This window comes from Atta cephalotes (assembly GCF_000143395.1).
Source record: "Atta cephalotes unplaced genomic scaffold scaffold00029, whole genome shotgun sequence".
Lineage (NCBI taxonomy): Eukaryota > Metazoa > Arthropoda > Insecta > Hymenoptera > Formicidae > Atta > Atta cephalotes.
In genome coordinates this window covers 2,480,125-2,504,429 of record NW_012130093.1, presented here as the reverse complement: position 1 = coordinate 2,504,429, position 24,305 = coordinate 2,480,125, and the positions used below count along the sequence as shown (strand labels likewise).

Below are 24,305 nucleotides of genomic sequence, written 5' to 3'. Positions count from 1 at the left end.
TACATGCAATGTATATAGGCAGTGTATAAAGCTTTTTTCATTCAATCGTTAGTTTCTGTTATGAGCGTTAAGAGATAGGCTGAGTAAAAGAATACATACACCAGAAATCGAGGAGTATTCTTGTCATTAAATCCACTATCGAAGAAAAAAGCGAGATATTGGGAATGCCCTGAGGGAAAAGCATCAAAGTCATCGAAATATCATTCATAAAATATAAACATTGATAAACTCGTGAACAAAGAAAATACGTAGAAAGATGCGATAAAACGCGATACGACATGTTCGCAATTCTTATAAAGAAGGGGAGGAGTTATTCCCTCTTCGATTCTAGAAGTATTACCATTATATGAGAAAGCAGCGTATATATAACCATATAGTTTACAATTTATGCGGATACGATCAATCTTGCGATACCTGATTGTACGAACAGTTGAAAAATGTACTTCACCAAAGAGAGCAATGCATCATACGAAACAAAGAAGGACTGCAGTAACATGTAAGTTTTAATGTTCTAATATACAAAAAAGAACGTTTTTAACATTACGTGCGTACACAGCATGGAGCATCACACGATACATTTATTGAACAGACGTTATGATCTGACTACGAGCGACAAATATTAAGAAAATGGAATTATCGTTGGTTCACTGAGTTACGTGGAGATTGCTCTATAAAATCATCATGGACACAAACTGTTGTCTCTCGAAATGTGTAAGGGTTTCTAAGGAGTCTAAGCAATGATGGAATATTTACAAAATGCTTTGAAACGAATACAAAGACAATTTTATAACAATTTTATAAACGTTGGGCCGCTAATTCAGATTTTGCATCGCTGAACGATGCTTCGCACATATGTCTCGATTTTTTATTCGTGTGACGATGACCAAAATGTCACTACGCTGTATGTTTCAGTTTAACAGGTAGATTGATATTAACATTCGAACGATTAGTCCTATTTATTGATATGATCGATGTCAAATATATGTGATTCTCCAACATTGCGTAAACGCTATACGCGATAACGACATCTTCTGGACATCAACTTGTCGATTGCGAGCTATTAATTTTAGTTTTTAATGCGTATGAAAAAAAATGATGTAATAAAATATGAATAAAAATTTTTTCATTCACATCATTATATATGTATTTTCTTTACTTTCCATCCGATCTATCTTATGCCATATGTATCTATATCCGTTGTAAGAAAAAAGACCAAATAAGTATGAAAATAAACGCACGCAATTCGGAAGTTAAAATTGATCTTTTTATTTTATATTGATCTTTTTATTTTATATTATGCGCACTTGTCAACGTCGCAATGCATCTTAATCTTTAACTTTTATGTCATTATGCATATTATTTGGCAACGTCGCAATTTTATCAAAATTACATTGATGATATTATCATCCGAATATGTCGTCATATGTCAAATGATTTTGGATATGAAAAGAAAAAAGAGAAATAGAAGACAGTAATGCATCGAAAGAAAGATGGTAAGTATATAAGATAACGCGCATGGTAGCTGCAACGGCGGCGGCGAGGCGATCCGCGGCAGGTCCCAATGATATGTAACGTCACAGCATGGCTCATTGATCTAGTTTTCACCGAGGTTTAAATCGGATCAGAATGTAAGAACCAACTACAGTGAAGTATTCCCCTGTTACAGTCGAACGACAGGGGAATGCTTAATTGTAGATTCTTACATTATGATCCAGTTTAAACCCTCGGTGGAAACTAGGCTACATTGGTAAACATAGTGCCTTTATCCGCGCCTTCTTCTTCTTTTCCGCACCTACGAGTATCTCCCGCGACTCAATTTCAGAAGACTGCAGTAGAATTATACTACTGTCAGGTTTTCGATTTTCCTCAATAATCTAAATTCCTCTGGAATGTCCTGCGTCCTCTTACGCATCCACAGCACAAGTGCCAGGTCCTTTCGCAGGCACGCAGGCCATAGACCCATGTGATAAGTCTTATCGCGTCCTGATTGGTCGTGAATCATCTCGCGAGTTCCGCAAGTCGTGATAGCGCCATGCACTCTATATCCTTACATGCGCGGGATATGGCTTACGATTGGCATTCTTGTTGGCTATACATCAGACTCCTCTTGAGTGATTCTCTTGTAGGAGTATCCTTACACTCTAATCGATGGACTCCTTCTTTGAACGGTCTTCTGAATTTGATTCCTTTCACGGCAAAGATTCTCCTACGGCTTCGATAGCGGGAGGGGGGGGGTCTCTCGCTTGTACTATGACAGAGAGTGGCCATTCTCTCATGCCGCTTTAATCACTCTCTTTAATAGCTATCTGTAATTCAGCGACAGGATGACAGATTCATTAACAAGGGATTAATTTAAAAATTCAGAACGGTATCATCTGCACGCTACCCCTCCTTTGAGTAGCCTCGTATCCTCGATATAAATCTTCTATCTCTTTTCTTGCCGCCAGTTGAAGTGATGAGACGATGCCTCGTATAACAAATTGTATACCGGAACCGTTGATTATCTTAAATAAACTCGCAAGCAATAATAATACTTTGCGAAATGTAACGATAAAAGTCACTCGCGCAAAAATCGCGCAAGCGCTGACATGCCCGTCCTCCGCGTCGGGAGGACACAAGACGATAATGCCACGCTATTTCAGTCAAATCGAATGACTTCCTTGTAATGAACAATGAAAAACGTCACATCACAGCATATAGACAATATAATTTCGCACGTGCGTGCGTATGTGTGTTACAAGGTATATGTACCTATATATATATATATACATATATATATATATATATATATATAAGTATCAATTTGACGTATAACTCGCTTTTAAATTGGTAATAAAAAAATTTCTGCGAGTTATGTATTATTTTTGCAAATTTTTATTCAGATTTCTGTTTTCACGATAATCAAGTATACTTTGATTAATAACAATGATTATGTCGAATTATAACTGTTCTACTACTGTACTACTACTGTAATAAATTTTAGATTCTTTAATACAATAACAAAATTTGAGATTTAGATTCTTTAATACAATAACAAAATTTGAGCGTATCTTATAGAAAAATATTTGTTTATACGTGTATTTGTTGAATATAAAATATATCAATACTAAATACTTGAATGTATGTGTAACCGTTCTCATGAGCAACCGTTCTCTTAACAAGTAAAAGTATCCTTTTTACTCGACAGCGGAATATCTCGACAGCTAGGCGGATTTTCGGCCAGTCTCTTAGTTTTCACTAAATAAGTGCGCCAGGCACGAGAGAGCGTGCCATTCTTTCAAAAATCGTTCTTTCACTTATACTAAATTCGCGACGGAAAGAAATGTGGAAAAATTGTTGTTAAAAGTGAGAAAATTGTCGGAGAGCGAGAGAGATAGGCGGCAAGCATCACACACGAATTGACAAAGAAATAAAGACAATTATTTGACGATTTGGTTATATGCAAGCTTCGCTCCCTCCACTGGATTCGGTATGGTCTACGCTCGCAAAAGATCCCGACAACTTACTTCTAACGTCGGACGCCGACTATACTTTACAATACGATTTCCTATTTCCTTCCGCGGTGACTGAACTATTTACATGATATCTCGATCGCACGAAATCGATATGAACTCGTAGTATTACCCGGGCAGGATAACGTGACGCGAAGCCGAATGTTAACTCGACAACGCGATCACAATACTCATACCGACACGATATAAGCGAGATACGACAGTACAAAAATCCAAAATGACTCGATTGTGGCAAGAGAGGCGAGCGCGACTTGACAACTAATAATCTCTTACGATTTGAACCACAAAAATCGACAACTAAAAATCCCAAGGCTTGGGAGGATGGCACATTCACTCTATATCTTGCAAATTCATTCTATATGGCAGCCATTAAATCGGCCTCTTTCCGCGACGCGAGCTTTTCCATGCGCGATCCATCCGAAGCTATGAACCCATCTGCCAGGATCGGCAGCTTTACAGCAGTGGCGATACTCGTTTCATTGTCTTGTTCCTTCCGCTTGTCTCCTTGATAATCTCGCTCGCAGCAGCAGTCTCCAAACGCTCATTGACTTCGCACGTCCTTTATACGTTGGCCACAGCAGGAGTGAGGTCTGAGAGTTCCTTGTGAATTCACGCAGGGACACAGACCGTTCGCCTCCCTCAGAAGGGCTATCACGCTGATTGATTCCTACTTATCACGCTGTCCGCGCGTGCCGCACAGATCCTTGTTCTTAAGCAAATCCTTGTTCTTAAGAGCGCGTAATAATTTTCTCCCAAGAGCTGCTTTTCCTCTTGAGGCCTCGGAACTTCCCGAACTGACGAGAGATGTCTTGGCAGCTCCTTTTCCAGTTCCACGTCGGGGACCATATGCTCCCGATGGACATCCGGTTCGGTTGTACTCTGCAAGGAGTCGCGACATAAGAAGGTTTTAGGGCAGCAGCAGATTACAAATAATTATACAAAACCATACGACCTGCGTGTCTGGATTCCTGTGGGCAGCCTTCAAACGTAGCGTCGCCTTTTCTTTTTTCCTTCTGATATTGTCTTCCTTCTCCTACTGGCGAGTGAGACGGATAATTACAGATTAATATAGCAGGTGTCAAACGCGATCCATGGCGATCCGAACTTTGATTGTGAGATTAATCACTAAAGAATAAAAATTTTAACAATAAGAGCAAAAATATTAAACAAAAACAGACAATTACAGGATTAGTGCACAGGTGCGCTCGCATGCACGTTCACCTTCTGAGCCGGGAGGACGTGCGATTCCGCCGCCGACTCTCGATTCTTGACGTGACAAACAAAAAAATATTACGTCACAGTATATAAAATTTCTTTAATTTGCAAAAAATAATTTATAATTAATAAAATATTCATTGAATTATTTACATGAATCGAATTATGAAAAAGAACAGTCTCCTCAAGTATGTTGCTGCTAGAGATCTTGTTCATTTTCGTTTCTATAATTTTCATTTTTTGTCTCTATAATTTTTTAGTTGTTATCGATGTAGAAATTCTTTTTCAATTTCTGCGCCTCATGCTATCTATTGCATTTCGTTTTCTCATTTTAATGTGTTGTTATACTTTAAACGTCTTCCGTATTTTATATTAATTCTATAATTGTGAGCAATTATCCCATATACATTATCCTATACAATTCTAAAGGATGTCCGAAGAATATCTACTATCATAAGGACGTTTTCAAGATACTCGGAGAATTATGTTCTACGGGACTTTTTTAATAAATATATATACTTGAAATATATTATTTTGATTTCACTTCTTTTTTATTGATATTATCTTTGATTCTTTTTTTTGCAAAATATATTTGACACCTTTTTTACATTTTTCTTTTCTGATGTTTATATATTACAAGAGAAAAAAGATTTATTATCGATTCATTAATAAGCGCTATGTAAAATAATTGGATATAGTCCAGTACGTGTTGAATAAAAAAGAAATTTATTATGTAACTTGAGTTTTTCCTCATTACAGTAAATGCCATGAGAATGAGACGCTTTACAATGTGCTGAATCTAAAAAATGTATTCATTGTTGAGAGCCTGCGCGATTACAATGGACGTTACGACATCAATGATACCATCCAACAATTACGCCGCAAGATCAGCCTTTCTCCCGGTGTAGTGATCCTGAAGGATAGCGCGAGATCCAAACTGAACGATCTAGCGCAGAGTGGCCTAAGCGACATTAAATTCTATCAGTACGCCGAGCTACTCGCTGAGAACATTACGAATATTAATTTGGAACATCTTGCCAAACAATTACGAGAAGTTTCCGCTAAATTACCGGAAGGACAAGAGGAAATCAGGCTCAGTCTTGAGAAGAATGCACATGACTTGGAACATTATCACAGAGACTTAGTCATGCCTATGGCTATGCTCAGCGAACAATTGAGCGCGAACGCGTTAACGCTTCAGGAGACCATTAAATTCAATCATAGTTCAATGGCTGACGCTATTCATGATTTAGTGGATGAAGTTACCAAGGCACAGCAATTCCTAAATAAGGATGGACCGGAATATGTTCAATATGTACGTCTCATTTTTTTATAGAAATATATTTTAGTAATATTGCTATATGTTACATTGATGTTATTTATAACATGTCAATTTAAAATATGTTATTGTTAATAGCTTGCTACTAAATTTGGCAATGCGTTTTTGCATCAAGTGGATAAATTTCTCGAGCATGTCATTGAATCTGCAATTTTCAAAATTGGAAGATGTGCTCCCGTGTCGAATGCTTATAACGCAACGCTCGTGGCCGGATGCAATAGAATTTTGGATCCATTCGTAAGTATTTAGTTTTGCATTCATAAATCCACGTATATCATCTGATATGCTAATACGTGCCTATATATTTATATAAATTCTTAAATTTTATTTATATTTTATATTTTATTTATATAAATTCTTAAATTTTCACTAAATTTCCATTAAATTTTCTAACCGTTTTCATAAGGTGATAAACAAATTTATTGTAACGGATGACAACTAAAGTATTGAGCGAGTAATAATGCATTATAAAATTAAGTAGTCTTTGTTGAAAATTAATATTTATGATTTTATTTATATTTATGTATAGAACGGCTTTTGGGCAAGCGTTGGTTGGTGCCTAATCCTATTCATACCAACAATAATGCTCTGTGTGAAGTTGAGCGCTCTGTACCAAAAGTCAGATCCATATCCGGGGCCTCTTGTCGAAGCGTAAGTTTCTAATCTCTCTTTATAGATATAACAATTCTCAACTGCAATCTAAGAAACGTTTCTTTAATTGTTTTTGACTCATCCAATATATGGTGCATGACAATATTTGAGATACTAATGTGTCTTTAGTAAATCCATTGTCAATCGAAATCATACATTAAACATGAGTCATTTACCAAATCGTTGAGTAACGTCCCAAGTATCAATTACAAATCTAAAAGAAAAAAATGTAAGAGATAACAAGACGCATTAGACGTTACTCTTCGGTACGATAAAGCTTTTTTTTCTTTTTTGCGAATCTCAACGTACAACGATCCCTGAACACTTCTCATGTAGAAACTGTTAATTCTTTTATTTTCGTCTCGTAGTCACTCTCTTCCATATATCATGGCATGTACTTATTCGCGCTTTGTAATATCTTTGAAATCGGCATGTCCATATTTTTTGTTTTCCAAAAAATCCTTCTGAAAGAATTTCTAGGTTCGAAGGAATTTTTTGTCTTCTCGATTTCGAAAATTTATATCTTGTTTAAAACAGAAATAATTGCTTGATATCGGCACACTATGCATTAGAGATTGAAAATTACGAATTGAGGAAATTAAAATTCAGCCAATTAAAATGAAACAGATTAAAATTAAAATTATCTGATTGGTCGAATTCTAATCTTTAATTCCAAAATCCTCAATTTTCAATGCGTAATGTAACACGGGCATAAGATAATTGCACTCGAGTTTGAATCTCTTTTCATGTACAGGTGTACAAGTATAAAATGACGATTTTTTTCCCAAAAAAAAACGCGTTAAATTCGGAAGAATGATAAAAAGAGATTTATTCAAAGTGCTCCATTGCTAGTTACACATTTTTCCTATCTTTCGGGCAATTTGTGGATACCATGCCAGTAAAAATCTTCTCCTTTTATCGCGAACCATTCAACGAGCCATTTTTTCATCTTCCATCTTCGTACGAGCCAAAGCGCTGTTCAACAAGTGCGTGACCCATCGATGCAAACAAATGGTAATCGGAAGGAGCCAAATCTGGTGAGTAAGCCGCGTGGGGTAGAACTTCCCAGTTGAGTGCTTCCAACGTGTCCCGAACTGGTTTTGCCGTATTTGATGGAGCATTGTCATGGAGAAAAATGACCTTGTGTTGCCTCTTTAGTATTCTGGTCGTTTTTTAAACAGCGAACGATTCAAATCGATCAATTGTTGTTGATAGCGTTTGGTATTAATCGTTTCGCCAGGCTTCAATAACTCATAATAGACCACATCCTTCTGATTCCACCAAACACAGAGCATCGTCTTCCTGCCAAAGCGATTCGGTCTTGCGATCGATGTGGATGGTGCGCCTGGGTCTACCCATGATTTTTTGCGCTTGGGATTCTCAAAAAAAATCCACTTTTCATGCTCAGTAACGATACGATGCAAGAATGATTTTCTTCTGTATCGTTCGAATAAAATTTCATATGTGTTTTTGCGTCTCTCCATCTGTCTCTCGTTCAATTCATCTGCCGACTTTCTGAATCTTTCCCATCTCTCGTAGGCGATTGGAAACAGCTTGTTGACTAACGCTCAATTGTTCTGCGAGTTGTTTTTGTGTTTGTGAATCATCTTCATCCAGCAATGCTTGCAATTCCACATCTTCGTACTTTTTGGGCGGTTTTCCGTGTTCCTTGTCTGCAACATCTCTGCGAAATCTCCAATTTTGAAACGCTGAAACCATCGTTCACACGTTTTTTGCGATGGACCATGTTCACCATAAGCTTCTCCAAGTGATCGGTATGATTCCGCAGCAGTTTTCTTCAAATGAAAACAAAAAATTAATGCTGTCCATGAATCCTCCATGAATTTGATACAAATTTCGTCATATTAAAGCAATATTATGCAGCAATATTATGCAAACACTTTTCAATCAAATCATTTTGCGCGTTTGACACTTGTGGATGGACAATAAAATGGCGTATAATGTTAAATCTTTGTACTTCACACTGCATTGATGTGCCATCTGTTTCTCAAATCGTCATTTCATACTTGTACATGGTAATTATTATATAATTAACAATTTTTATTTATTTATTACAATCAATGATTTATCAAAAATTATCAATGCTATTTTGATTAAATTACTTGTTACTTATACTATTTCGGTATTTACAAAACTATCCCAACTATATCTCGAATGCGCATTCTTTTATTAACTGCGAGCAATAACGAAAGATTGTATAAAATCTATTTTACTTAGACCGAATAGTCGCGGTCCACTGCGATAATCTAGATTATGTAGCTATCTAATGTGTGGAATGATTGTTGGAATCTAACCGCTAACGCTCCGTTACAGTGAATATTTGTATGACGCATACGCAGACAGGGATAACATACCCCTCGCCCAGTAAGTATACTACAACAAAGCCAAAGTGTGCTCGCATGTTCCACATATCTCTAAGATATACGCATGTATATATATAAAACTTGTTGTCACCACTTTTCATGTGATAAAAAATTGTTTGAATCGACACAATATTTCCCTCACCTTATTTTTCACCATAGATCGTACAATGGTTCATTTTCTGAGAATTAAGAATCAGAGCTGGGAAGTAACGCGTTTATTGATATCAATTCCTTCTTTTTTTAATAACGATAAAATATTAAAATATTTTTTAATTTGTATTAATAGTTACGCAGTTAATGATTAATAGTAATGTATAATAGTTACATTTTTGGTTAATGGAATAGAATCATTATCTTTATTGTTATTTGCATGTATACAATACATGTGTGTGGAAGGGTAGGGAATGTGTGAATTTTTTTATCACGTTGCAACCATTAAATGCTATTATAACATTTTTAATAACAATAATATAAATTACTTTTTTAAATTAGTAACGAGTTACTTTTACAAAGTAATTTCTTTCCAACCTTGTTAAAAATAATTTTTTGTTATCTGAAATATTATATATGTTTAACTTATTCTTTTCTCTCTTAATTGTTAATAAAGGACAAAGAAAATGAGCCATTACAGTATAGTAATTTTGATATATAGTCATTTTAACACAAATATTTGAGTGACATACAACATGACATATAACATGTATACTTCATTGTTTAAATATATTTCTCGTTTCTTTGATAAACGATATGCAATTAAATCTTGATTTGAATTAAAATAATATTCTAGTAAATATCAATACTATCCATTTAGTCTAAAAAATATATTTAAGGGAAAGATTTGATGTAAAAAAATATCAGATATAATTCTATTTAGCATTTATAATAGCAGAATAAGCTGATGTTATATATTTATAAAAGATCTAAGATATGTATATCTAAAAAGAGATAGTAACAAAAAGGGTAATAAGCAATAAAGTGCAATGCCTTTCTTAATGCGAAGATTATATTAGGGATCCACCGGAATGTAAAATTACTGGATACCGGATATTTGAAAAAAATGTAATATCATATTCGTTATTCGGTCGGATATAGAATCTTTTTCACATATCCGGTATAAATTTACCAAATTTTATTTATTTAAAAATTTATTTTATTTAAAAAAGGAATTTATTTAAAATTTTATTTATTTAAATTTTATTTATTTAAAAAAGGAAAACAGAGGAAAAATAGCAATAATAATCGACTGTGGAATAAGGTTGTTTGCAATATAATTTCAACATTGCTTAGTAAACAAAGTTTAATATTAACCAATTTTTCATGAAGGACAATAACATTTCAGCATTTTATGATGAAAATCTATTTCGATTATCAGCATAAATCACATAACTGTGTAAAACCACAAACTGGAAAAAGTTCAGTTAAAAAAAATATAATTCTGCATCAAATTTTTAATATAAAATTTCAGTCGAATATATATTGTGAGATATTAATGGTATCAGACTATTCGAATAGAATAAAAAGATATCAAATAATACCAGATATTTTCTGGATGTTCGAGATACATCCCTAATATATATAATATACTTTAATATGATATACCAATATATATATATATATATATATATAGTTAATAATACATAATTTAAAACAATCAATGATCGAACAAAAAAGATGTTAAAAAATAGATATAATAATGTATTTATACGTTCAATATCTAAATGTTTTGGCTATCATAAAGTCTCAATCAATGTAAATTAAGATAAACATCCTGTTTAGAGGTATCCCTCTAATAATCTTTGATATATGTTAAGATCATGACTTACGACAGGTTTCTGCCGTCGCTAATTATTCGTTAAAAAGTTATTAACAGTCAAACAAAGTTAATAATTATTTCTATGCTTTACGTGAAAAGTCGGATAAGACTCTAGAGAGGGAGATATGGTGGATCAATTAAAAAAATACGACTTTCGCGAAGAGAGGTTTACTTTACCTCCCTCTCTGCCTAAAAGCGACTTTTCACGCGAAGGAAGATTCACCCCTCCCCCCCCTCTCCCTATTTAGGAGCGCATGACTTTCCACACAAAACGAGAATCAACCAATATTAAAATTGGGTTAAGTTATATTTTTTTAGGGACAGTGCCATCCCTCGAAGAGTACTGCACATACTATCTCCACGTAGAGACATTATATTAAGAGATTATATAAGTTTTAGTTGGATAAAAAATGGCGGACATACACATTTACGCGAGGTTTATAATAGGAGTCGTAGATGATCATGAAGTCTTTAGAAAATTGACCAATCATAACCGATTTTCTTTATATTTGACTGTAATTGATCAATTTCCTACAACTTTAACTCTTAGTTGGAATAAGATCCTCTCGTCTATGATTCCTATTATAGACTCTACATTAAATGCTACGGCGGCTATTAACTGACATGTATATGAAAAAAGATAAAAAAAGGCTAAGTATATATGTGCCTCTCGAATAAAAATCTAAATAATAAGGTCACATGAATGTAAAATAAAAAAAAGAATTTTATTAGCATCTCAAATTGACTTGCAAATCCGAAAGTAATTGGCACGCAATCATAGTTGATAATTGCTTTTAAAATACATATTGATAAAATACATATGACACACTAAACATCTAACTTTGATCGTAATCTCGTATTTAGTTGATATATTCAATATTATATTAATCCAACATAACTGTTGTGTCAGTATTTCACGGCACGATTCGTGGATCCACAAAGACTTCGAGAAATAAAATTAGCCAACCTTGTAGTTTTTTAAATAGAAATATATTTAGCTTTACACACCAGTAGTTACCTTATTACAATTCCTCTTAGCACTATTCGCGTCACGGTAAAGACTGTTACAATTTCGTTTAGACGAGCAAAGTAACGCGATGAGTTTCTTTCAAATTTCTAACCGACGATTGCGTCCGCGGTCGCGCTTATATTTTATATTTTTTGAATCCTTGAGCGTTCTGTGTTAACCCATCAGCGTTCCATATATCGGACAAGGATAGCTTTCGCGCAACTTCTGAGTCCGCATTTCTTAAGTTTGCAATTTATATTCGGTCAGGGTCTTTCTTTTATATTAATTATTTAAAAATAACTTTGAGTATATTAAATAAATCGGTTTTGGTAATCATTTATTTAATCGTTTATATTTCTTGTACGTTCGTGGCGCAATTATTACTTGTACAATTAGCACTCTCTTCCTCTTTGAAAAAAGGAAATGAGGATACGAGTTTCCTTGATTCGCTCTATTATCTTACAGAATTTTTCCCGATATACAATTTTTCTTATAATCGTTTTTTAATATTAATGTAACATGGCGTCATTGCTACGCCTTTGTATTTCTGCGTCTTCCCGTCTTTGTCTTCACTTATTGACTATATATAGCGTGATACATGCAATATTAATTATAATTAAAGTAGCAGTACCTACTCCTACAGGATACATTATATATTTATTGTTGAATACATGATTGTTGAATACATGATTGAATACATGATTGTTACTCTTTCCTAAGTATTCTTTGATATCCTTTATGTCTGAATTTAATTTAGTTAGTTCCTTAGGATCTTTGATTAATTGTTAGAGTAAGCTTTGGGAACTCGATTTTAACATCCTTCTCGGAATTGTATGTTAAGTTAGGTAGATATGCCTTAATACATCACTCGTTTTGAGATGATTGTAAGGTTAAGTCCGGTGTAGATAGTTTACAATCTCTGTTTAATTTAATTCTACCCGTTTTCTTAATTTCTATTTCGCTTTCAGAATTATTATAAATGATTGAAATTTTTGGTGAAATATAACCACATTTGAGCCTCCGTGAACGTAATCCACAGGATGGTACTAGATAAGACGTGTCCATTTTTGCAATTCTGAAGTTGTCTCGGTGTGTTTATAAATATTAGTACTTCGCGCGTCGGATTTAATATATTATATATTGGAAACGTTTGCTCGCAAGTATACGTCGTATTTCATATGCATTTATCTAAGTCGCTTTCATATAGTAACGTATAATGATTATTCTCCTTATTTAATGGATGATTAATCTTCACGAAAATAAATATATTTGAGTGTAGGTAAGAAAGTAGAGATATTGCACGTATTACTTTATACGTGGGATACATAATTATTGGAAACTTGAGCGTAGTAAATATATAAGAATTAAAATAGAATGCGTTAATTGATATATATTTGGATGGTATTCCAATTTTCTCTTTTTATTTGAAATAGAAAATTTGAATGCAAATCTTTCGTTAACTGTGACGCGGCTTCTCGCAAATCTGTTATTATTTGTTTTAACAATAATAAACGAGTAGATACTGAACCTTTCTTCAAGTACACTAAATAATCTAATGTTTTCCCTTCGTCCGCTGTCAAATCTGTCATGATGGCAGTGAGAACTTGTAGATGTTCATCTAAATCTTCTCGTTGCGTATATATGTCTAATTACATTTCCATTTTCCTCGTAACATTAAATAATAAGTTTTCATTATAGGCCGTTGCCTTTTCAAGACTACTGCTGTATCCAATAATCGCATTTAATATTTTTAATTGATGCTTCGCTGCATGTTGTAACACCTATTGATTATTTTGAAATATCTATATATTGCTCATTTATTCGTTGTGCATCATCATCCAAAACGCCCTGTTTGACCAAACAGCGTTTTGCTGATCGGGCGTTTATTAACCTTCTTTTATTTATATTGGAATTGTATATTCTTAACTGTTCTAGCGATAAGTTGGATATTTTCCTTTTCTAATATCCGCATCATATTCGCGCATATTTGTTGCGCGTTTCCGGCGATGATCTTTTCACATCGCTTTTCCGTATTTTTTAAATACTCTTGAAGCTGCTCAAATCGAGTTCTACAGCAGTAACATCTAATTTAATTATGAGTTTCCATTCCGATTCCGCCTTATTCATCAACTCGATTTCTTCGAAATATATGCCGGGCGTATGACGGAACGATTCCCAGCGATATGTTGGTATGGATTCAGATGTCGTTCCATCCATGTAACTTCACACAAGCAGTATCCTGTAAGATAAGGATTCATATTATCCTTCGGTGAATCCTTACCACGCTGTACTGTTTAGTTTGCTTCTTAATTATTTTATTCAGTATTCTCTTAACCGTAACCAAAACAGTCGCGATTATGAAAAAAATGTAGACATGCGGTATTTGCGGTGCAATTCGTACTTTGCACTTGTAAATTTTTATTAATCCATAAGTCTTAGAAATATTGCCATCTGTTGTAGAGTAGTCTTCGATATATGGAATCCTCAATAAATTCCTTGCACTTCCATCTTATGAGTAATACGTAGATCTTGTGTCACTTTTTTTATCGAATCTTTTTGAATTCTTTGATAGGTATCCAGAAAGAATTTCCTTCGACACATAGATGTTTTTGCCGAGAGCAACAATAACATTACCTTTGTCAGTCTGTAATGAGTATTTTTAAATAATCATTAATGAATTTTTTTGTTAGGTATAACTATTCAGAAATTTTTTTCTCTAGAATTTGGAGAAGGAAAATTGTTCTAGAATTTGTTAAGAATTATTTTTAACAAAATTAACAATGTTCAAAGTCTAGAAAACTTATGCTATGGCTCTCTTCACATTCAATGATAAATTGTAATCGATTATGTATGCTACTAAAGATTTTTATGGATAAACGAGATTTAATTGGAAGATGCAGCTATAACATTTTTTATTTGAACAACATTATAATAATAATTATGAACTAGAATTTTTAAATGAACTAGAATTTTATACAAAATAACTACATCTTTTTGTGAAAAGAAAGATATTATAATTACTTTTGTTCAAGCAGGTGCTACTTTCTTCAAAAAGCCTCCCTACCAAGGGATCTCATGGAGAATATTCAATTCTTTATCGGTCTTCTGGTAAATATCGGAATTGTCTATACAGATAGTATTATACTTTCATAGTTTGGAAAATAGGTTTGAAATAGGAAGTCATTTTTTTCTTCAAGAAGTGCACATACAAGCGCGTATAATAATTTATGTAAAATTAAAGTGAAAATAATTTATATAACATTTTTCTGAAAGGAGCACGCACACTTGGCACCTTTTTTTATCTTTTTTTAAAAAGGTAAATTTATTTTTTAAGATCCTAAACTATCGATTTAAACAAACAAAATTTTCGATTTTTTTGAAAATCAAAAAGGAATAATTCCTTAATTTTGTTATATAAGCGTATATATATATATTTTTCTGTTTTACATTATCAATGTTCAAACATTATATGTTTATATTGTTTATTTATAGATATGTTATTATGGTTCATAGAGTCATTTACTGAGATTTTGCAGTGATATTAACATTTATTAAATGTAAGGTTAAAATGCATATTCGCTTTTATTTCCCGCATTTCTGTTTCCCATTCTTTCGCATCTTAATCATCACAGATTGCTAGAATACGCCATGTTATATCCTACTAATCAAAAATTAGATCATCTATGCTAGAGAAGAATCTCACTACTAGAAAGGCACTACAGTGTCTCCACGCATACATTTTACAACGTCAGCAACATCAACGAAGCAAAATCCATCTTTCCCTCTTCCGCATGACTTTCTACGCGAAGAAAGATCCACCTTATCTCCCTCTTTCGGGAGCGGCACTGTCTCCAAAAAATAATCTAACCCAACCCATATTTTAGTATTGGATAGCCCTCGCTTTGTGCGTGAAAAGTCATCTCTAGACAGATGGATCTCTTTTCGCGTGGAAAGACGTATTCCCTTAATCGGTCCATCTTATACCTCTTTCCCTGTCTATAGTTGTCTGACTTTTCATGTAAAGCAGAGAAATAATTATTAACTTTGATTGTTAATAACTGTTTAACGATCGACGGCTAAAACCTGTTGGACGTCATTCAAGATCATGACCTTAATACTGCATCAACATTAATATAACATATCATTGGAGGGGACTCCTCTAAACAGGATATTTACCTAAATTAATACAATATGAATTCAAGTAATTTTAAAATAACAGCAGTATAATAAATGCATTTGATTTATTACTTTTTGATTATATCGTATCATCTCTGGATGTGAGTGAAACATGTTGACCAAAATTATCATAGTGAAAAAAGATTTATTTATTTAATACACGTAATTTGAGGTATGAAAGTCTGGTTTAATTCGATTCCTTGTTGTCACTTTTATATTGTTCAGTTTATTATTACCGTTATTATTACCGCAAATTAAATTTATTATATTAATTTAAACTGATGAAAACTCTGAGACAGTCAAAATATTTTTATATTGAATTCATAAATACATTATTATATTTTCTAACACTTTTCTTGCTCGATCATTGATTATTGTAAATTGTATCATTGCTGTGCAATTGAACAAGCGTTAATTTGAATTGTTTCTTTTTATATACGTAATTATTGTAATGAATGTTTTAGTTCCATTTTAAATTATCTTCAACATTACAATAATAAAATAAAAAAATTTTTTAAATCTTATGTTCCAAAGACAGTAAAGATATCTATCAGGTTTCACTTATTTTCAAATATATAATAAGATTTTACAATTGTTCTGCGAATTTTCTATTTATACTTATTTTAATACTGAATTATATATTTATTTTAAATCATTTATAAAATACTGAATTGATCCTAAGTAGCACAATAGTACTTGCAAAGCACTAAAAAAAGCGATTATATGCATTTTTTAATATTTTGTTCATGCTTTGTAAGCGCTGTGTGCTGCTTAGATTAATAACCTGAATATGATAATAAAGAATAATCTTTATCGCCGAAAATCTATATTTGAAAATGGCCTATTTTGAACATTGCCTTTTTCAGGAATGTGCTGTTAACTATGCAAATAAATGAGCAAATAACTAATTGTCACGTTAGCTGAGTATGAGTAACATAGACAAAATACACAAATACCTACATAATCAAAGAATATGCTCGTGTTATACAGATTTTTGTAACGTCATATGCATACTTATTATTTGAAGAAAGAAGAATATACATTTGAATAATGTGAATTTTTTGAGATATATATTTATCACTCTAGTGTATATCGAACAATATTAATAATATTTCGCTAATATTTTAATATACGACTACATGTAAACACATACGAAGATTCTAACTCTTTGTTCTAACGTTTATAATACGTTTGTAAAATGTATGTTAAATTTGTTTGTGTCGAATTTTTTTATTGTGTCGTTTTATTAAACGTTCTGGGATTTATTTTCCACTTGTTTGATTATTCTTATTAACCTTTTCGATACTAACGACAACTACAGTTCATCTAACGGTAAATGTTCATTGTACATTAACGACAATTATAGTTCAGCATTGAACGCTCGTCTAACAATTTTAATTTAGCAATAGTTTAGCAATTTTTTAAGTGTTATTACTACAAAACGTATTAAGGGAATCCCAAAGCTGTTTGTATTACCGACTAAATCGTAATTTTTGTACAATTACTTTTTTCTTGTTTTACAGATTCAAAAATCCTTTTCTAGGATTAAAATATACGAATTAATATCTATCTGTGAGGCAGAGCTTATCCCGAGAAGAACAAAAAATTTCGAAATTGAAATTTTAAGAAAAATTTTTTGTCGTTCTTGTTATAAACTTCATCTCATAGACACATATTAATATATATATATATTTTAATCTTGGAGAAGAATTTTTGAATCTGTAAAAGAGGAAGAAAAATTGTTATACAAAAATAACGATTTAGTTGGTAATATAAACCGATCCCATTGTTAGTATCGAAAAGATTAATATGAATGGTCAAACAAACGGAAAATAAATCCCAGAACGTAATGAAATTCGACATAAACGAATTTGACATACATATTACAAACATACATATTACAAACGTTAGGACAAAGAGTTAGAATGTGTATGTGTTTACATGTAGTCGTATATTAAGATATTAGCGAAAGATATTCAATGTACACTAATTTAGTCGATAATACAGACGGCAGGATCTCCTTAAAGTTTGATTCTTTTTCACCAATACTTTATACACGGTAAACTGTTATGCTTTTTCTCCGGTAAAGTGAAGTATATGTCATAATTGTCTCGTACAATGGCAGCGTATTCGATTGTTCGTACAGCGGAAGTATATAACGAAAAATAAAGCTGTGTCGAAAAGATTAATTACACTGATCGATATTACATAGAATCCCAAAAAAGAGTCTGGTCATCGACCCATGTTTTTCGATTGGTTTATGTTGGTTTGCTTTACTGTGGCAGCATGAATCACAATCAGTATTATCAGATTCTTGAGACAAACATGCGCGCTAGCGCTAATAAACTAATATATGTTTAATAAATAACTTTTAATATATCAATATTTCCTATTGCAACAACATTAATATTGATAGATATAAAAAATACAAAGGAATGTCACATATTGAATCTTAATACGTGCCGCAACCGATCATATTGATGTACTATACATGACGTAGTATTCGCATGCACAGATAGATCTCGCCATGGGAGTTGTCTCACGAATATGGCAACATTGACACATAATCTAAGGAAATAGCGTGCTTATTGTAACTTATTGAAAACTTGTAGATATGAAATAAATAACGCAAAATATTCTTTATTGTTGTATTTCATATTATAATTAATAAGGAAATTTTATAATTATAAAGAAATAATATAGTTGTAAAGAAATATATAATCTGTTTAATAAAAATATAAAATTTCAAATGAAAACATAATTTCAAATAATGACGATCAGTATCAAATATGTTCCGCACAACTTTACAAAGGAGAAGCGCCAATGAGAGAGTGATAAAAAGGAAATGTAAAATCAAAACAAAAAGGCTTGATAGAAAAAAAAGAGATGACAATATCCAAACCGAGACAAGACAAATATGTCTGTTCCGGTTTCATTCACGTTCATCATGGAACTAATATCTAAGTATGAAAGTATAAAGTGCAAGCACTAAGAATCTATCCCCATCACTTTTATATGACATTTTGAAGGCATGACCAGATTCTGTTTTTCTAGAAACTGTAATCGATACTATTTTAGCCTTAAAGTATGAATAAATGAAGTTATTTTTAATAGATTTTTGATACTCTAATTGCGAATCTGATCCAGAAAATGTCATATCACGTCAAATTTGTGATACGGTAAATTTGCAGAGATACGGTAAAGTCGCATAAAATCAGATATCTTTCTTTAAAGGCTTGTAATTTATTTAATTTTAACCTCAATTTCTACCTTCATGTTTAATTAATAGGAATATTTAATATAATATATTATAAGATCGTATATGTGATAACTAATGCAACCAAAATTATACTGTAAAAATCCCTTTTTAAGCTTCTAAAATATGCTGTGAAATTGGAAAAATACTCTAAAGGAAGGAATATATCTCAAAATTTTGTTGCAAAAATTTTTTTTTAAGCGCTTAAAATATGCTCTGTGAAATTGGAGAAAATGCTCTAAAGAAAGGAATAATTATTTAAAAATTATTTTTATCACACAAATTTTCAAATTATTAATTAAGTTTTTTACCTATAATAACAAAGTAAAATGAATTTGATAAAATTTATGTTTACATTTTTATCACACAAATTTTCAAATTATTAATTAAGTTTTTTACCTATAATAACAAAGTAAAATGAATTTGATAAAATTTATGTTTACATTTAAAAAAATTTAATTAGTTTAAAATTAAAACAAATGCATATATCATAATGATTTGAGAGAGAGAGAGAGAGAAAAGAGAGAGAGAGAGAGAGAGAGAGAGAGAGAGAGAGAGAAAGAGAGAGAGTCTTTGATGTTATATACAGAAATATAGAAGATTGAACGTAAAAGTGCGAACGATGAAATATACAATAAAAATAGATAAAATATGTAAATATTGGGCACGTATGGGCGAAATATGCAAAAATATGCTTTTGTGTGTGAAATATGCAAAAATATGCTATATGTAACATATAAGGCTCAAAATGCATAATTTCTTATGAAACAAATTTGTATTTAGTTTATTTCTTTATTAGTCAAACAAAAAACTATGTCCTATGCATATTTTGATTGCCCTAGTGATAACATAATAACACAAATTATAGAAATCAAAGCCTTAAAGTTTAGTTGGATCTTAAATGTTTATATTCATGTACACATAATTAATATTAATTCGTGATACATATTGATTCATATTAACTCGTGATGACACATATTAACTTGTGATATTACTGCGATAGTTTAGTAGAGTTTCAGCGTTTTCAAGATCGAAAAATTATTTCGGCCTGCGTTTTTGGGTATATACGTATTGGGTATATAATATATACTATATACGTATATAAATTCACACAAAAATATATTTAAGTTTTATTGCCAAAAGTTAATAGTCGATAATAGCTTTGTTTTATGTAGAATTTTTTATCAAAAGTGTCGATTTTGATCATTCAGAAAAAGTTCCTAATATGACATACGAAGGTTTCCTTATATGAAGTGATATAACAGGAAATTAAGGAAAAAATAAGATAAGCTTATCTCATATATATATATATATATATATATATATATATATATATATATACACGCTTTTATTATATTATATAAAAATAGGAACAAAAAATTTAAATATATATATAATGATTTATATAATTAGGCGAGTGTGCATGTGTGCGTGCGTGCGATAAATCTCAACAATAATAGTCATTTTTAACATATCGTTCGGTAGTATGCTTTGGGATATTGAATTGTTTATTTGAGTGCTCCCATTAGCTATACGCTGAGTATCTCATATTACGACTTCTATGCCTTGTGATTGCATGATCATCAAATCTAATCTTTACAGTTAAACAAATAATTACATCATGTATTTTCCTATCAATCTTACTCTATCACTGCATGCAGACTTTATTTATTTTTATATAAGACTCAATATTTATTTTTATATAATAAAAACAATATTTAAAGACTAATTTCACTAAAATTTGATAACATCCAATTTCACAAATCTTTTTTTACAAACTACGTATAATCTAATAATGAATTTGCTATTAAACAGATTTCACACTAAAAATAAAAAGTTCATGATAGAACCAAATCCTTATTAGTACATATCCTTATTAATTTAGCATAAATTCCGCTACCTCATATTAGAAATCTGTCCCATAATAGATCATTAGGTATGTCTTATACCAGTACTCAATATTAGATAATAGATAGTAGATGCATTATACTGATTCCAATGAGCGATCCTTCACTACCGCTCGAGTTTTAGCGACCGAGTTACCAATCGCTTACGTGACGCTCTGGCTCAGGAGTGTCTCTAGATCTTAAAAATGTTGATACTCTATTCTATAAATCGTTAAGAGTAAGTAACGACATCGTTGCGCAAATATTTTACACTACCATCGATATTTGCTTTATATTGGCTTTTTACAATTGTTTTAAATTATATAATAATTTTTTAAAATAAATAATTGACGTTTTTGCATGTAAAATTATGCGATGAATCCGAATAAAAAAATACATCTGAGAACTTTTTTTCACATATTTTCAAATTTTTGTACAACAATAATAATTACAATTATTGTATTACAATAACAATTATAATTATAATTATTATAAGAATCGTGTGGTCGTTTGATTTGCCGTTTGTATGTATATTTGTTTTTTCCCTTAGGATTACACATTATTTACAATAATTCTTACATTAACTTAAACATTAACTTACTCTAACTTGACTTACATTTATTTCGCTCTCCCCCCTCTCTCTCCCTCCTCCCTCCCCCTCCCTCCTCCCCCATTCGCACTCGCCCTCTCCGTCGCTCCCTCTGCCTACATCCTATGGACTTCCGTTTCCGTTTACATTTTTCGCCTTTTCTTATTCTCTCTCTCTCTCATCCATTCACTCATTCGCTCACCTCCTCCCTTTCTCAATTCCCTCTTCCTCCTCACTCTTCTCCTCCATTTTTCATCCATCCCACACCTTCTTCCTCTCCCCCTAGAATCCTCTTACATGCTTCCTGCTAACTACTTTCTCTCTCCTTCCAGCTCTTGCATTTCTCTCAGATATGCTCCCAAATCTCCTGACGCATAACCGACACATCATCCTTTCCTCTTCTTCTTAATGCTTCCTTTCCATCATCTCATTCTAAGCCTAAATCTTGCTATCCTCTGTCATCTACTTTCCCTCCATCTTTTCTCCAGATATTTCGGGACGCTGTCCTCCTTTATCTATCTATATCATCTACTAATCTCGATTTCCTTATCCGCTTTCATTTTTCTTTCCTCTGCCTGATCTTTTCTCTCTCCTCTAATTTTTTGTATTTTCTGTCTCCCTCCATTCCCTGTCTCTCCCATTCCTGTATCTCCATTCCTCTATCCTTAAAAAACTATCTCCTTTCCTTCTTCCATTTCGATACGTCTCTTCCTCTTAGCGCTTTCTCTCTTATTTCTTTCCTACATCCCGCGCTAATTTGCTTCCCTTTGCCTAATCCAATCTTTCTTCGAAACCCCTCCCTCGAATGCCCTCCTCCGCGCTCTGCTTCTCAACATTTCCTTCTGCATTTCTTACTCCCTACTAAATACCCCGGTGTCCTTTTCTCTACTCCAAGCACCCATCTTAGGAACCTTTCCTGCACTTTTTCTATCCTCTACCTTTCTTTCCAACTCTGTATCTCCACTTCATACCCCATTACTTTCCATTACTGCCCATTACTGTCCATATTAATGTGTCAAACATCCATACCCTTTTTTTCCGCAAAATCTCCTCTATCCCCCATATCTGTCCCATTATTGTTTTTACTCGCTGTTTTACTCGCTATCCTTCGCTGTTTTTGCTATCCTTTCCTGTATATGTCTTTTCTGTCCTCCATTCCTTTGAAATATCCTAAATATTTGTATTCCTTCACTTCTTCAATCTTTTTTCTACCAACTCATCCTATTCATTCTCCCTCCCCCCTCCCTGAACCTTCGTCTTCCCTACATTTAACTCAAGTTCTTTCCTATCCAAGTAGTCTTTCTAGCATACTTCTCATCCCCCTCTCCTCTTCTGCTATCAATACCACATCATCTGCGTACTACAACAAATATATCTTCTTCTCTTTTAGCCTTATTTTTTCTCACTTTATCTTTCATCACTTATTCATTTCCTCTTCTAGATCCGCCATCAATATATTAAACTGGGCTTGCCTTGTTTTACTCCCTTGCCAAAACCCTCTTCCTAATCCACCTTCCACTCTTACTCTATTGCCTCTCTTAACATTTCCTCCACCTTCTCCACTAATCCCTTTCTTATTCCTCTTTTTTTCATAGATCTTATCAACATTCCTCTATTCACCGAACAAATGATGTCCTCAAATTTACAAACATTGCTGTCATTTTCCCTCCCTTTTTCCCAATTTGCCTGTTTACTAAATAATTTAGCGTATATATATTATCTATCCCATTCCCTTTCTAAATCCCATTTGATTCAAAAGAATCAGCCCCTTCCCCTCCGCTTCTTCTCTTAACCTTTCCGCTAACGCCGTCATATATATCTTGTACATCGATGGCATTATCGTTACTCCTCGTTTCTTATTTTTAATTGGCACAACTGTATCCTCTCTTCACTCTTCTGGTCATTTCTTCCCCCTCCATATTTTGTTGTAAAACCACCACGCCCATTCCTCTATTCCTTCCCTACCATATTTTTACACTTCACTCGACACTTCATCCACTCCTATTGCTTTATCATCCTTCAGCCTCCTTATTATCCTGTTTATTACTTTCCTCTTTCTCCTCTCCGTCCTTCTCTCTCTATCCCTTTTATTACCTTATTCTCTATTTCGCCTAGTTGTTTACGAAAGATACTCTCCCACTCTTCTAATTCTATATCCTTATTCAATCCCTTCTACCTTTTTCTTTCGCTTAATCACTCTCTACACCTGCTCCTCTGTTCTTGCTTCCTCTGCTTCCTTCTCCTATTTTTCATTTTCCTCTTGTCTTATTCTCTCACATAACTCTCTATACTCTCTTCTCTCTCTTATATTCCTATCTCTCTTTTAATCTTTTCTTCCAGCCCTCCTTATCTTCCTTTTTTCCTTTTACATTCCTCATCCTACCATTCTTTTCTTTTCCCTTCCCTCCCTATCTATCTTTTTACCTTTTCCAAAATCTCTCTCTCTCTCTCTCTCTCTCTCTCTCTCTCTCTCTC

General features: G+C 32.8%; 1 protein-coding gene across 1 annotated transcript in view; it reads left to right on the top strand.

The window, feature by feature from the left end:
- The window catches only part of LOC105620819 (prominin-like protein), a 271,180-nt gene that overhangs the window by 195,142 nt on the left and 51,733 nt on the right, over positions 1-24,305 (top strand). Inside the window, 4 exon segments of the mRNA XM_012202300.1 lie at positions 5,487-6,042; positions 6,145-6,303; positions 6,596-6,717; positions 9,052-9,102. Of these exon segments, the coding sequence (XP_012057690.1) occupies positions 5,487-6,042; positions 6,145-6,303; positions 6,596-6,717; positions 9,052-9,102 (888 nt within the window).